At 45.0% G+C, this 14,747-nt stretch overlaps 1 protein-coding gene across 10 annotated transcripts in view; it reads right to left on the reverse strand.

The window, feature by feature from the left end:
- The window catches only part of DLEC1 (DLEC1 cilia and flagella associated protein), a 76,192-nt gene that overhangs the window by 54,345 nt on the left and 7,100 nt on the right, over nt 1-14,747 (reverse strand). For all 10 annotated transcript variants that reach the window (XM_054552317.2, XM_054552319.2, XM_024244231.3 and 7 more), the window contains exon 3: nt 2,195-2,305. In XM_054552317.2, coding sequence (XP_054408292.2) covers nt 2,195-2,305 — 111 coding nt within the window. The remainder of the gene's footprint in view (nt 1-2,194; nt 2,306-14,747) is intronic.

The raw sequence follows: 14,747 nt of genomic DNA on the forward strand, positions 1-14,747 counted from the left end.
GCTCTTCAACATATGAATTACTCCTGGAACTTATTCTATGTATTCAAAATGGCCGGGCGGGGTGGTTCACACCTATCATCCCAGCACTTTGGGAGGCCAAGGTGGGAGCATCACTTGAGCCCAGGAGTTGACACCAGCCTTGGCAACATTGTGAGAGTGAGACCCTATCTCTACAAAAAATAAATTAAAAAATTTGCTGGGTGTGGTAGTGCATGCCTGTGGTCCCAGATGCTCAGGAGGCTGAGTGGGGAGAATTACTTCAGCACAGGAGGTCAAGGCTGTAGTGAGTTATGGTTGTGCTTCTGCACTCCAGCCTGGGCAACAAAGCAAGACTCGGTCTCAAAAACAAACAAACAAACAACAACAAAATTTAGGACTAGAGTGTTAAAATATTTTCCAACATGGTCAAAGAACATGAGTAAACCACTGTCACACACACATGCCTGTACATATACCCCATACATGAGCATGCTTTCTGAAGAGCTCACAGAAGGAATGAAAGTTTGTATGAGCTTTTTACACTGTTAAGATCATCCCCCACCCCCTGGCCAAGCGCAGTGGCTCACGCCTGTAATCCTGGCAATTTGGGAGGCTGAGGCCGGCAGATCACTTGAGGTCAGGAGTTGGAAACCAGCCTGGCCAACATGGTGAAACCCTGTCTCTACTGAAAATACAAAATAATTATCCAGGCATGATGGCGGGCGCCTGTAATCCCAGCTACTCAGGAGGCCGAGGCTGAGGCAGGAGAATCGCTTGAACCCAGGAGGCAGAGGTTGCAGTAGATCACGCCACTGTACTCTGGCCTGGGTGACAGAGCAAGACTCTGTCTCAAGAAAAAACAAACAAACAAACAAAAACAAGAAAACCATCCCCCCAAAGGTTAAATGAGAACATTCATTGCTAGCAAGAATGCAATCAAATGGACACCATCACAAATCTCTTAGCACAATGCCTGGTTAACTCTCAATACATGTTAGCCCCATTCTTATTGACCTGCATAAGACACTGAGTTTCCAACTAACTTTAAAATACTAAGTGGTGGCCGGGTGCGGTGGCTCATGCCTGTAATCCCAGCACTTTGGGAGGCTGAGGTGGGTGGATCACCTGAGGTCAGGAGTTCGAGACCAGCCTGACCAACAATGGAAAAACCCCGTCTCTACTAAAAATACAAAATTAGCCAGGTGTGGTGGCACATGCCTGTAATCCCAGCTACTTGGGAGGCTGAGGCAGGAGAATTGCTTGAACCTGGGAGATGGAGGTTGCGGTGAGCCGAGATCGTGCCATTGCACTCTAGCCTGGACAACAAAAGTAAAACTCTGCCTCAAAAAAAAAAACAAAAAAAAAAAACTAAGTGGCTTAGTACTCCATGACACTTGATTCTGCTACCTCTTTCTTGCCTTACTTCCCTACATAGCTCAGACCATCAGTGGAACTCTCCCCAGGAGCACCCTCAATTTTCTAGATCCCAATCCTCCCACCCCAAACACCTTCTCAGCTCCCAAGCCCCAGAGAATCAAACAGTCCCTCAACTGGAGCTGTGGGAGAGCTTGTCTTCTGAGCCCAGCATGCTAGGCAATCCCAATAACTGGCCACAGAATCCACACAGGGACTTCTCCCTATCCATGTGAGGACTCTTCCAAAAGTCTAACTCCCTGCTTAAGCCCACATCACAGCCTCCCACCCCACTCATTCTCAGAATATCTTGCCTCCCATATCACAGGAAAACAGGCCCAATGTCACATACATGTACACACCCTCTCTGCCTCTCTACCCAGCCTTCCTTCCATTCTGAAAGGATGAGAAGCTGCTCTTTTCCTGCATGGGAAAACCCATAGGTCCCTGCTCCAACTCATCAGGAACATGCTCCCTTGCTTATCTATGTCTTCAGTTTTTCCTTCTCTTGGTTCTTCAACTGCAACTCCAAACCCTTACGTAATTCTTGGTGTTGGGCAGCAGATGTGGGTATCATAGTCCACATGGAGAAGCCTGGACTTCAGTCATACAGGCAGGGGAGCACTAGCAAGAAATTGGCATGCTCAGATGCTCATATTTGACTTTCCCAACAGTCACCATCGAAATTAAAGGTGAAAAACCTCTGAGCAAGGAAATGGCAGCAGAGGTGGCCAATGTGGCCCTGCTACTGCAGAACTTCCCCCAAATGGTATCAGAGGCACTGAGAGCACAGAAGCATTACCTTTAGGTGCAGAGTGAAACGGCACTGTATCGGTGTAGTAATCTTCTGGGGAGATCAAATGATGTTTCCGTAGCAACTCGTTGTCTATACACCATCTGAAGACACTCTTCACTTCATGGAAGGGAAGGGGAGAACAAGGTGTTTCCAGCCAGACTGACCTTGAAGAACCCACACCCAAACTTTCTTCATCCTCTAAGCCTAAACTACCTAACAAAATTCCTTCTCAGAACCCTGTGGGAATGTTGAGATTTAAGAAACTAATTAAGTATCTATCAGCCACTTAAAAGAGGCCAACCATTGGGCAAAGCTGTGTTGTATTATTTGAGCTAAAATACTGTTACACAGAAGTCTATAAGAAAATAGAATTATGAGAAATATGGTAGATTGAATAAATGGTCCCAATTCTTCACTCCTGTCTGTATCCAAGCCCTTGACTGTGTGACTCTGCAGTGCCTGCTACTAGAGAAGGTGCACTTCTTCACCCCTGACTGTGGCCATGTGACGTGCTTTGGCCAATGAGATGTTGGCAAAGGTTTGAAATGCACTTGTGCAGCTGAGCCTTCCCTCTTGTGGCTTTGCCATCATTGTCACAAGAGCTTCCCTGTCCCTTCATCTTAGACCCCAGGGGGAATCCAGAGCAGACCTGAGCCTGACCTATGCAAGGAGACATGCCTAGCTGGACCCACAGCTTGGAGCCAGTCCAGCCAGCCAAGCCCAGCCAGCTCGGCCAATTCCCCACTGACCTGCAGACACAGGAAAGAGAAAATCTCAAGAGAGGGAAGGTGATAATTAACGTCTATGGATGATGAGCTCAGAAATAGTAGCAAACACATTATTATTTATATAACATATAAATAACATTATTTATAGGTATTCCAAAGAATTAAAACTAGCAATGGCTACCTTTGGCAAGCGGACTGAGGTTGGGAGAGATGAGGTGGAAAAGGCTTTTTAAAAAATAGACTTTATTTTTTAGACCAGTTATAGGTTTGCAGCAAAATTGAGAGGAAAGTACAAAGATTCCCCATACAGCCCCTGCATGCACAGCCTTCCCCATTATCAACATCCCCCACTAGAGAGATACATTTGTTACTACTGAAGAACCTACACAGACACATTATTATCACCCGAAGTCCATGTTTACATTACAGATCACTCTTGGTGTTGTACATTCTGTGCATTTGTACACATTTATAATGTACAGGTGGAGGCTTTTTATTCTTCATTAGAAGTTCTTCTAAATTATTTGATTTTTTAAAACCATATATATTTATTACTTTGATAAAAATTAAAGAAAAAGCAGGAAGAATATAAGACTTTTTCAGCTTTTATACAGTTTTATTATCACTTGTCAATTCTTGATAGGCAATGCCGACCTGGGAGTGGGCATTTCCACACTGTAAACAAGACAGCCGCCTAGCTGCCCGCATTGGTGCTGGCCCCAGGTAGGGACAGTGCAGACACACTCAAGAGCAAGCGGCTATGTCTGGTTTTGCGGGGCAACCTAGAGCACCAGAAAGTGGTGTCACACAAGGGATCAGGACTGGGCAGAAAGAGCACTGAAAAATCTCATTCCCCTTCATCCCATCCCTTAACAGATGTTTCCAGGCAAGAAGATATGGGAGTGTTTGTAAGAGTGAATGGAGTAAGCAAATATTACCAGGAGAGCTTTTGGATATTCTTAGGGATGTATAATTTAAGTATACTTCACAATATTTCAGATATATCAAGAGGAAGAAAGAATAATACAGTGGGCCAGGCGTGGTGGCTCATGCCTGTAATCCCACCACTTTGGGAGGCCAAGGCAGGCAGATCACAAGGTCAGGAGATCGAGACCACGGTGAAACCCCGTCTCCACTGAAAATACAAAAATTAGCCGGGCGTGGTGGCGGGCGCCTGTAGTCCCAGCTACTCGGGAGGCTGAGGCAGGAGAATGGCGTGAACCCGGGAGGTGGAGCTTGCAGTGAGTCAAGATTGTGCCACTGCACTCCAGCCTGGGCAACAGAGTGAGACTCTGTCTCCAAAAAAAAAAAAAAAAAAAAAAGAATAATACAGTGAATACCCAAGTAAGTACCCATAAGTCATTGCTAAGACAGTTAACCTCCACCATGTCCCACTCTAGAAAGATCATCTCCAATCCTGTCCCCAGCTGGGGAAATCACTCACTAGAGTACGTATGTATCATCCCCATACACATTTATATTTTTGAATAGTTACAGATTCTTAAAAACAAATAAAACTTCTGCATGTCTTAAATATAACATGTCATATGTCATCACACTGTATGTGTTCCGCCTGAATTTTCTTTCTTTGCAGATTATCTTTATCTTTGTGAGATCCACCTATGTGATCCATGTAGTTCTTTTTTTTTTTTTTTTTTTTTTTCTGAGACAGAGTCTCGCTCTGTCGCCCAGGCTGGAGTGCAGTGGCATGATCTCAGCTCACTGAAACCTCTGCTTCCTGGGTTCAAGCGCTTCTCCTACCTCAGCCACCTGAGTAGCTGGGACTACAGGCTCATGCCACCACACCCAGTTAATGTTTTGTATTTTCAGTAGAGACGGGGTTTCACCATGTTGGCCAGGCTGGTCTCAAACTCCTGACCTCAGGTGATCCGCCCGCCTTGGCCTCCCAAAGTACTGGGATTACAGGCGTGCACCACTGCACCCAGCTGTGATCCATGTAGTTCTAATAATCGATTCTTACTGCTTTTTAGTATATGATAGACAACAACCTACCTATACATTCCCCTAATGATGCACCCCTGAGCTGTCTCCAGGTGTTTGCTATTTCAAGCTTCTGAATACATTTTCTTGTCTGTACATACAAGAAGCTCCCAACTGGACTTGCTGTCACCAAGGAGGCCCACAAAAAGGCAGTGGTCTCGCCCACTGGCCTTCACTCCTTTCCCTGACATCATCATCACTCTGACAGGTGTGAAAGCACATCCCTCTGGCTTTAATTTGCTGATCACTAAGAATGATCATTTTTATTTATTTTTCCATTTCTGCAAATTCCCATTCATGGTTTTTGCTCTTTCCTAAGTGAGCTGTTTGCCACCTTCTTATTGACTCGTAATTCTTTACATATTCTGGATACTGAATCTGTTCGTTATATTTGCTTTTGTGGATTTTGTTTTCACTTTTTTTTTTTTAAGATGAAAGCTAGTTTATTAAGAAACTAAAGGAATAAAAGAATGGCTACTCCATAGGCAGAGCAGCCTGTTTTTACTTTTTATTTCAAAATAAAGAAGTGTAAAATTTAATGTAGTTGGCCGGGCATGGTGGCTCACGCCTGTAATCCCAGTACTTTGGGAGGCCGAGGTGGGCAGATCACTTGAGGTCAAGAGTTCGAGACCAGCCTGGCCAACATGGTAAAACCCCATCTCTATTAAAAATACAAAAATCAGCCGGGCATGGTGGCGCATGCCTGTAATCCCAGCTACTCAGGAGGCTGAGGCAGGAGAATCACTTGAACCCAGGAGAGAGAGGTTGCAGTGGGCCTAGATTGAGCCACTACACTCCAGCCTGGGCAACAGAGCAAGACCCTGTCTCAAAAACCAAAAAACCAAAAAACCAAAAACCACTAAATTTAACTACATTATTGTTTTTTTTTGAGACAGGGTCTCGTTCTATCACCCAGGCTGGAGTGTGGTGGCACGATCTTGGCTTATTGCAACCTCCACCTCCCTAGCTCAGGTGATCCTCCCATCTCAGCCTCCCAAGTAGCTGGGAGGCGCATACCACCACACTCAGCTATTCGTGTGCGCGTGTGTGTGTGTGTGTGTGTGTGTGTGTGTTTTGTAGAGATGAGGTTTCACCATTTTGCCCAGGCTGGTCTCAAACTCCTGGGCTCAAGTGATCCACCCAACTCAGTCTCCCAAAGTGCTGGGATTACAGGCGTGAGCCAGCACAATCAGCCAGAATTTCTTTATTTTATTTTATTAAGTATTTATTGATCATTCTTGGGTGTTTCTCGGAGAGGGGGATATGGCAGGGTCATAGGATAATAGTGGAGAGAAGGTCAGCAGATAAACACATGAACAAAGGTCTCTGGTTTTCCTAGGCAGAGGTCCCTGCGGCCTTCCGCAGTGTTTGTGTCCCTGGGTACTTGAGATTAGGGAGTGGTGATGACTCTTAACGAGCATGCTGCCTTCAAGCATCTGTTTAACAAAGCACATCTTGCACCGCCCTTAATCCATTTAACCCTGAGTTGACACAGCACATGTTTCAGAGAGCACGGGGCTGGGGGCAAGGCCATAGATCAACACCATCCCAAGGCAGAAGAATTTCTCCTAGTACAGAACAAAATGGAGTCTCCTATGCCTACTTCTTTCTACACAGACACAGTAACAATCTGATCTCTCTTTCTTTTCCCCACATGTCCCCCTTTTCTTTTCAACAAAACCGCCATCGTCATCATGGCCTGTTCTCGATGGTCGCTTTCTCTTCGGAGCTGTTGGGTACACCTCCCAGACGGGGCGGCCGGGCAGAGGCACTCCTCACTTCCCAGACGGGGCCAGCCTGAATTTCTTAATGTTTTCCTTCACTGGGCATTTAGGACCTTGTTAAAGAAGGCCTTTCATCTCCAGAGCTCATGAAGATGCTTTCTCATAGCGTCTTTTAGGCTTTAAAACATTCAGAGCTTATTTGCTGTGTGGTGTTGGCGAGGGCTCTAATTTTTCTCCCCACAACCCAGATAACCAGGGTCACCCAGTTAACAGAGCTTTTAGAGTCCACATTGCTTTCCGTTGCTCACACCTTCACTGACTGCTCTGTTCATCTGCCTATCTCAGAATCACACCCTTTCTCCTGGACCACTCTCCTTCTGCTGGAAGTACGTTCTTCAGTGAGTTCCTTGAGTCTCACTCTCCTGAGTTTCCTGTTGTGATAAATTCTGTTTCCCATCTGGAAATGCCTTTACCATGAGCAGATTCTTGAACAACCATCTATTTCAATGCCTGATTCTAAGCTGATGGTGAAGAGTCCCAAGTCACACTCACTGTATCACACGGCTTCCAGCTCCTACTGTGGCCACTACAAAGTCTACTCTCAGTCTCAGCATCTGCTCTCTGTAATTTGTGCTTTTTCCTTCGCTGCATTTAAGATCTTCTCTTTGCACTTGGTGTCCTGCAGTTTCATGATGATATGGATGTGGATTTCTGTGCTTCCTGATTCTGTGTATTCAGGCTTTCATAAGTTACAGAAAATTCCTGGCCACTGTCACTTTAAGCCTCATGTCCCCACACTTCTCTGTTTAAATGTGTGCTGTGCCTCATCCTGACGTCCACACTTCTTATGTTTCATGTTTTCTATCTCTTTGGCTCGCTAGTCTGCATTTCTTCTGATTTTCCTTTCCATCTACTAATTCAAAATCTCTGTAGCCAAAATGGACCTGATGTTAAACCCACAGTTTCATCTATTATACTTGTCACTTCCAGACGTTCTCTTTGATTCCTCTCCAGTCTGCCAGGTCATTTTTAGTGGTCTTGTGGCTCCTGGTTCAGGCTGTTTCCTTCCTTTAGTCTGTAAATATCTCAAGCATTCTTAGTTTAATTTAGGATGTCAAAGGCTGGGTTCTCAGAGGTTCAGTTCCTCTGTGGTTCTGCTGACTTACTCGTGGTGGCTTTTCCCATATGTGCTTGGTAATTTTACCTGTGAGCTCATGTTTAGCTGGTTTTAATCTGGGTAAATCCAGAGAGACCTGGGTGTGCTGGGAGCAGCCAACCACCACGCATGTTCTCACTAAGTTTGCAAAGAACACCATTCTTTTAACCTGGGCCACTTCTCAGGGCTGTGCTCACAGCAAGTGGCCTAGAGGAACGAGGTCATGTTTCTTCTAGTCAAAGTGCAGGTTTGTTGACTGTCCACTGAAAAAGCAGTGAGTTCTCCAACCTCAGCATGCATCGGCCATGACATCAGCCCCACTGCTTGCACAGCATCTGCCTGGGCCCCTTGTGTCACCCCGTGGGAAACCTGTGCCAGCAAGAGGCTCATGCTGCTTGCTGGGCTCCAAGGACCCAAGAACCTCATGTCTTCAGTCAACATCTGTGAAACACTGTAGGGTAGCAGGTGAGTCTGTAAACAGAGTAGAAGCCAGACCCAGAAAAACGTCAGTCCCTCCAGGCACCTGCACACTGCCCTCATGGAGGCAGGAGAGCTGCTCAATGTGAGCTTTTCCAGATCACGCAGCTGCCACCAACACAAACTTCAAACCCTTGTAATGGGAAGCTATGCTTATACATCTCAGGGGAGCTTTGGCCATCCCAATGCAAGATCTCAGATAAACTTCCCTCTGGACTCCAGTGGACGGAGGCCTCATCATCTTTGAGGGTGCAGTTCCAACTCCACACCTCATGTGGTCCAAGGCTTCAGCTCTGCGCCACAACTTGCTGTTCACAGGAGGCAGCGGTTCCTGCTATCGGCTGATGCACCCAAGGCCAGCCAGGGGTGTGGGGCTTCTCTCACAATAAACGCCTTTGCACTGGTATGAGTGGAACTTGGCTGCCACGATGACTTCTGTCAGCTCCTCCATGTTAGCAGGTTTGATGTCTACCACGTCAAAACGTCTGTGTGTGATTTCTAAGTGTCATAAATTAATCCTCAGGTCATTGATAGTGCTGTAATTCTAAATGGATCTTGAAGTCATCCATCTTCATCATTCAAGTTATAACTTTCTGCTCTTTTATCTCATCCACTTCTTTTCCATAATTTTATAGTTTTACCATTTGTAGAGAGTAGAAAATGAGCAGTGTTCTGTTGTAACCACCTAATTTTATTTTTTCCTCAATTTCTAGACTTTTCTAATAGCCAAACCCTGGTTCATGACCTTTAAAAGTACTGTAAACATTATATTCTCCCCTAGAATGAGGGCAGCTTTTATTCTCTAGCTCCTGCTGAAAAACAACTCCACCGTCCTTGTCTCCTGCCACAGGATCTCCAGAGTAATTAAACTCAACAGTGGAAATGATATCTGCTGCAGAGTGAGGCTGTGTAGCCCCCTGGTCACTCACTGCTGGTTGTCAAAGCCTCTTCTGGCCTCTCCCCTGTGGCGGATCTTCAGCCATGTCCTCTTCGATGGCCCCATTGACTTGCAAGAAGCACCACTGGAACTCGTTGCCCTCCGGCAGCAGCCGCCTCCAGCTCCTGCTACGGCAGCAGGCAGCAGGGACAGGTGGGGTTGGGTGGGGACCGCGGTGGACCAGGGAGGAGGCCTCTGCGCCACTGCCGCTGAGCGATCAGTGCCGGCTGTCACCAGCGCCCGAAAAGAAGACTTGTTGGAAGTTTTCAAACTTCGTCGTTTGTTCCATTAGCCAACATTATCTTAAGACATGGTGCCAGCCAGGTGAGGTAGCTCACGCCTGTAATCCCAGCACTGGGGGAGGCTGAGGTGGGCGGATTGCTTGAGCCCAGGAGTTCAAGACTAGCCTGGGCAACACAGTGAAACCCCATCTCTACAAAAAATACAAAAATTAGTGGGTGTGGTGGTGCCCGTCTGTGGTTCCAGCTACTCTGGAGGCTGAGGTGGGAGGATCACTTGGGAGGTGGAGGTTGCAGTGAGCCAGGATGGAGCCAATGCCCTCCAGCAAAAAAAAAAAAAAAAAAAAAGAGAGAGAGACATGGTGCCTTTGAATGGTCTTTCCTTTTGGAGGTCTCCTATAACCAACCTATCAGTGAAGACATGCCTTCCCCCATCACATATGTTCATTGAGAGTTCCATCAGGAAAACAGAAACCAATCTATGTATATCAAATATTAAAGGTTTTAATACAGAAGATTGAAGACTGAGGGAAATAATGTCAGGGAAGCCATCTGCTATAGTTTAGGAGTTTGTTCCCTCAAATCTTATACTGAAATTTGTTCCTAAGGTTGAAGGTGGGGCCCAATGGGAAGTGTTGGGTCATGGGAGTGGACCCCTCATGTGTAGATGAATGCCCTAGATGGGGGCAGGCAGGGAGTGAGTCCTCACTATATTAGCTCACCTGGCCCCCCCAAGCCCCCCACTCTCACTTGCTTTCTCGCCATGTGATATCTGCATGGCTCCCCTTTGCCTTCCCCCATGAGTGGAAGCAGACTGAGGCTTTCACCAGATGCCCAGTATTCCAGCCTGCAGAATGATGAGCCAAATCAACCTCTTTTCTTTATAAATTACCCAGCCTCAGGTATTCCTTTACGGCAACACAAACGAACTAAGACATCATCATTAACAACTTCAGCCAGCAGCACTGAAGCAGGGCTTTCTTAAGACGTTATCTGGAAACTCAGCCTGGGCAACATGGCAAGACCCTGTCTCTACTAAAAATACAAAAAACTAGCCAGGTGTGGTGGTATGTGCCTGTGGTCCCAGCTACTAGGGAGGCTGAGGTGGGAGGATCACTTGAGCCCAGGAGTCAGGGGTCGAAGTGAGCTAAGATTGCACCACTGCACTCCAGCCTGGGTGACGAAGTGAGACCCTGTCTTGAAAAAAAAAAAAAAAAAAAAGTTATCTGGAAGCTGTTTTGAAACTCACAGCCACTCAATCATCTGCCTACTACTGCTTTTTGAAATAAATGGCCTTCCTTTCCAAAACTCACCAAGGGCCTCTCATCAGCTGACCTATCCTGGAAGCACAAGGGGGAGGTGCCTTCTGGGAAATGTACTCCCTGGTCTCTCCTTGGCAACAGAGACTTTGGCAGGGGGTAATGGCAATGCCAAGTTGACACAAGCTAGCCCAGTTCCCAAGGACTTTGGTGATGGCCTATTTAAAATATCAAAAGATAAGACTTCTATACAAAGGATAAAGGCCATGTGACAAGAGATGTATCCTCTCTCTTCTGATACAATTCTTTCCACAGTCCTGCCCCAGGTTATGGGTGGCTAGGTGCTGTGTCTGCAGGAGCTGTCAGGCCTGGGCATGTACCCCAGGAGCCTTGGAAAAGCCTGCTCTGGCCTTGTGACCATCTTTTCTCCTCTGGGAAGGGTGGGCTTCCTATACTAACACTGTGGCTCCTGGGCATGGCTCTGCGAGGTCTTGGATAATGTGGACAATTTCCAGCAAGGGACAAGAATGAAAGCACAAGATGTTCTGCAGCATTCTGATCTTTCTCCCTCACTTTGGAGAATTTACATGTGCTTGCCACTTTGTCACATTTTTATTAGCAAACACAGAAAGGTTGCCTCTATGCCTCAAATAAGAAACTTTTAGGGGAATGTCCTCATTGCCAGTTATCTAAGTTATAAAAAAAAGTTACCTCGCCCTTCTCTGAGAAGCAGACACACCAGACGGGTATCCATGGAACTGAATTAGTGTGTCTACTTCTTCACTTCTTAAAAGAAAGACACATTACCAGCAGAGACCTGAGAAACCAGGGCAGATAATGTCTGATTAGAACTTAATATCATTCTTGGGTAAAAATAAAATGAAAGTCATTGAAAAATTCTCCAAACTGACATTTGTCTCCTGGTTCTCAATGTTTTATTTCACTTTCATTAAAAAAAAAAAAAAAAAAACCCAAATAGTTAATTATTTAATCTCCCCTAATCTCTAGCCAACAACAACAAAAAAGGGACAGTAGCTGACTCCCAGGACTCAGGGAACATCAGGCAACCAGTAAAGACTCTGGACATTTGCTACCAATAATTTCTGCCAAAATCCACATTATCTGGGCCACTATTGAGGGAGGGGTCCTTGCAGCTACACTGTGCTGTTGTACAGTGTATGGTGTACAGTGCACAGTGTTGGAGGGGGAAACAGGAAGAGATACAGAACCTGTGCCTGAGTGTTACTGTTTAATGGGACTTGAGTCTCAGAGGTCTGGCAGGCCTGACGAAGGATAGGGCTTCTGCTGCTCAGAGCCACACTCTAAGAGAAGTCATCAACACCCCTGAGACACTGTGGCTCATCAACAATCCTTCCTCCTCTCGACAGAAGAAAGCCACAGGTTTTGACAGCAGACACACCCAAGTTCAAATCTAAGTCCCACCTCTTCCAAGCTGTGGGGCTTCAGGGAAGTCATTTGATCATCTAAGTTTAGTTCCTACACCTGTAAGATAGAAAGAAAACCTACCTTACAGGGTTGTCGGGAGGATTTAGTGGGATAACCTATGCAAGCATATTAGCATCTGGGCCCTAGTAGGTCCTCATAAGTTTAAATGCCTTTTAAGGTGCTGTATCTTCCACTTCTTCTCCCTTAGATCTTTCCCTCTAGGCCATAGATATAACAGGTCTCCTAAATATACTGTCTTTTCTGTCTACTGCACTGGAAAATGATAATTTTCAAGAATTCAGGAGAATAGGTCAAGGTCTTTGTGGGGAGTGGTGGAGGGAATAAAAGGAATCAGCGTTTCTTGAAGAAATGGCTGATTCCAGGTCGGGCCAGAAATACTCAAGATGAGCCTGGAACATCTCACCAGCTCAGAAAGCAAGGAAGTTATCAAAGACAGCTGACTGAATCAGCAGTCAACTGGAAAAGGCTCTCTGCCAAAGACGGAACAATTTGAGCACCAAAAGGATAATAAATAAGTTGCAGTCATGAAATCCAAGAGTCCACAATGATACTAAAACAACCAAACAAACCTCATTAGTCACCTTTGGCAGATGTTAGGGGAACCAACTCACTATTTTAAACACTGGCAAATAAAGGGAAAGAATTAATGCTGCCCACACTTTGGGGTAATTAAAGTAGTTTCTGAAAAGTTTGTCTTTATAGAAGTATTTCAGCTGACAAATAAATAAAGAACGATAGAATTATTATTACCATTAGCATTTCATTATAATTTGTAACCCCTAATAAAATAATAAAATAAAAAGGCTGCCAGCATCATGAAAGGAGAGATAGCAACCACATATCATGTACCTCCTGAGGGAAACACACAGCATCACCTATGAAGTGCTCTTTCCCCATCACCTGGCCCTCATTGAACCTAAACCTCATAAAGTCTCTAGAACTAATTACAGATTTATAGGAAATACAAGGAAGAACAGGTTAAATGACACCATGATGCTGATATCAGTAAAATCCAGACTATGGACAAGTCCATAGGAAAAACAACCCAATTTTGATTATAGGTAGTTAATTACCCCCTAAGAGCATTGTTAACATTCTGATATACAAGTTTTCAGCTTTTTTTCATTCATCTATACTATAAAAATGGAATTATCCTAACATTGTTCTGTGACTTTTTTGCTAAATTAATAAATAGGAGACAGCCATCTATATCTACAACACAGGTATAATTCATTCTTTTAAACAACTTTGCAGTATTCCATAGTGTGGATATACCATAATTCATAAAGTCAACTTATCTTTGCATAGTTGTATTTCTAAAGGATCACTTTTTAAACTTCTGCATTAAGAAAAGAGTTTTCAGTGAATGCTGGTGGTTTGGCGATGGAGCTTTGAGGAGGAACAAGATATTGGTGTAATCTGAGAATACCTCTCTACAAAATGCTAATCAATTATAATTTGATTTGGAGAATTTAATGCAGAAAATCCTGGCAGACACCAGCCTACTCAGGGGATGGAGGTTAACACCACGTGACCCTCCTGCTGTGCTGCAGTGAGATGAACAAGGAATAACTTTACGTGGTGCTGTTGCCCAGAATGCATGCCTAAGTCTGGTCACGGGGAAGCATCAGACAGAACCATCCCCATCCTACGGAATGTAAGTCTGGTCAAGAACTGTCAGGAAGATGAAAGACAAGAAAAGGTGAAGGAATTGTTCCAAATGAAGGCATCTCAAAAAGAGACATGACAACTGCATGCGACATGACTTCCTGGACAGGATCCTGGGCCTGAGAGGGGGAAAAAGCCACAGTAGGACAGTCAGTAAAATTTGAATGGGATGTAAAAGTTGTCTGAATCAAAATGGAGTCACTTGTGTTAAAAAACCCTGACAAATGGTGCTGGGGAAGGCCATGCATAAGTGCCTGATAACAAGAATTATCACAAAAGATGCCTTGTATTAGTCCATTTTCATACTGCTATGAATAAATACCCGAGACCGTGTAATTTATAAAGAAAAAGAGGTTTAATGGACTCACAGTTCCACATGGCTGGGGAGGCCTCACAATCATGGTAGAAGGCGAAGGAGGAGCAAAGGCATATCTTACATGAGTGTAGGCAAGAGAGTGTGTGCAGGAGAACTGCCCCTTATAAAACCATCAGATCTCATCAGACTTATTCACTGTCATGAGAATAGCAAGGGAAAAACCTGCCCCCATGATTCAATACCTTCCACCAGGTCCCTCCCATGACACATGGGGATTACGGGAGCTACAATTCAAGGTGAGATTTGGGTGGGGATGCAGACAAACCATATCATGCCACAAAAATCACAACCTCACACAAAGGTCATTGCAACCTGACACACACACACAAATCTGCCCAGCAACCACCTGTTTAATCTCAGACTGGTACTACTCTTGTTAATGATTCTTCAGCCAAGGATAATTACTTCAAAACCATCGTGTAATCCTCCTCACTTTTCCTTTAAAAACCTTTGTCTTCCTTTACCTCCCTGAATATGCACACAGTTTACAATGGCACGTGTATTCCTATTGCAGCGCCCATCATTTT

Source organism: Pongo abelii, chromosome 2, assembly GCF_028885655.2.
Source record: "Pongo abelii isolate AG06213 chromosome 2, NHGRI_mPonAbe1-v2.0_pri, whole genome shotgun sequence".
In the NCBI taxonomy this organism is placed as follows: domain Eukaryota; kingdom Metazoa; phylum Chordata; class Mammalia; order Primates; family Hominidae; genus Pongo; species Pongo abelii.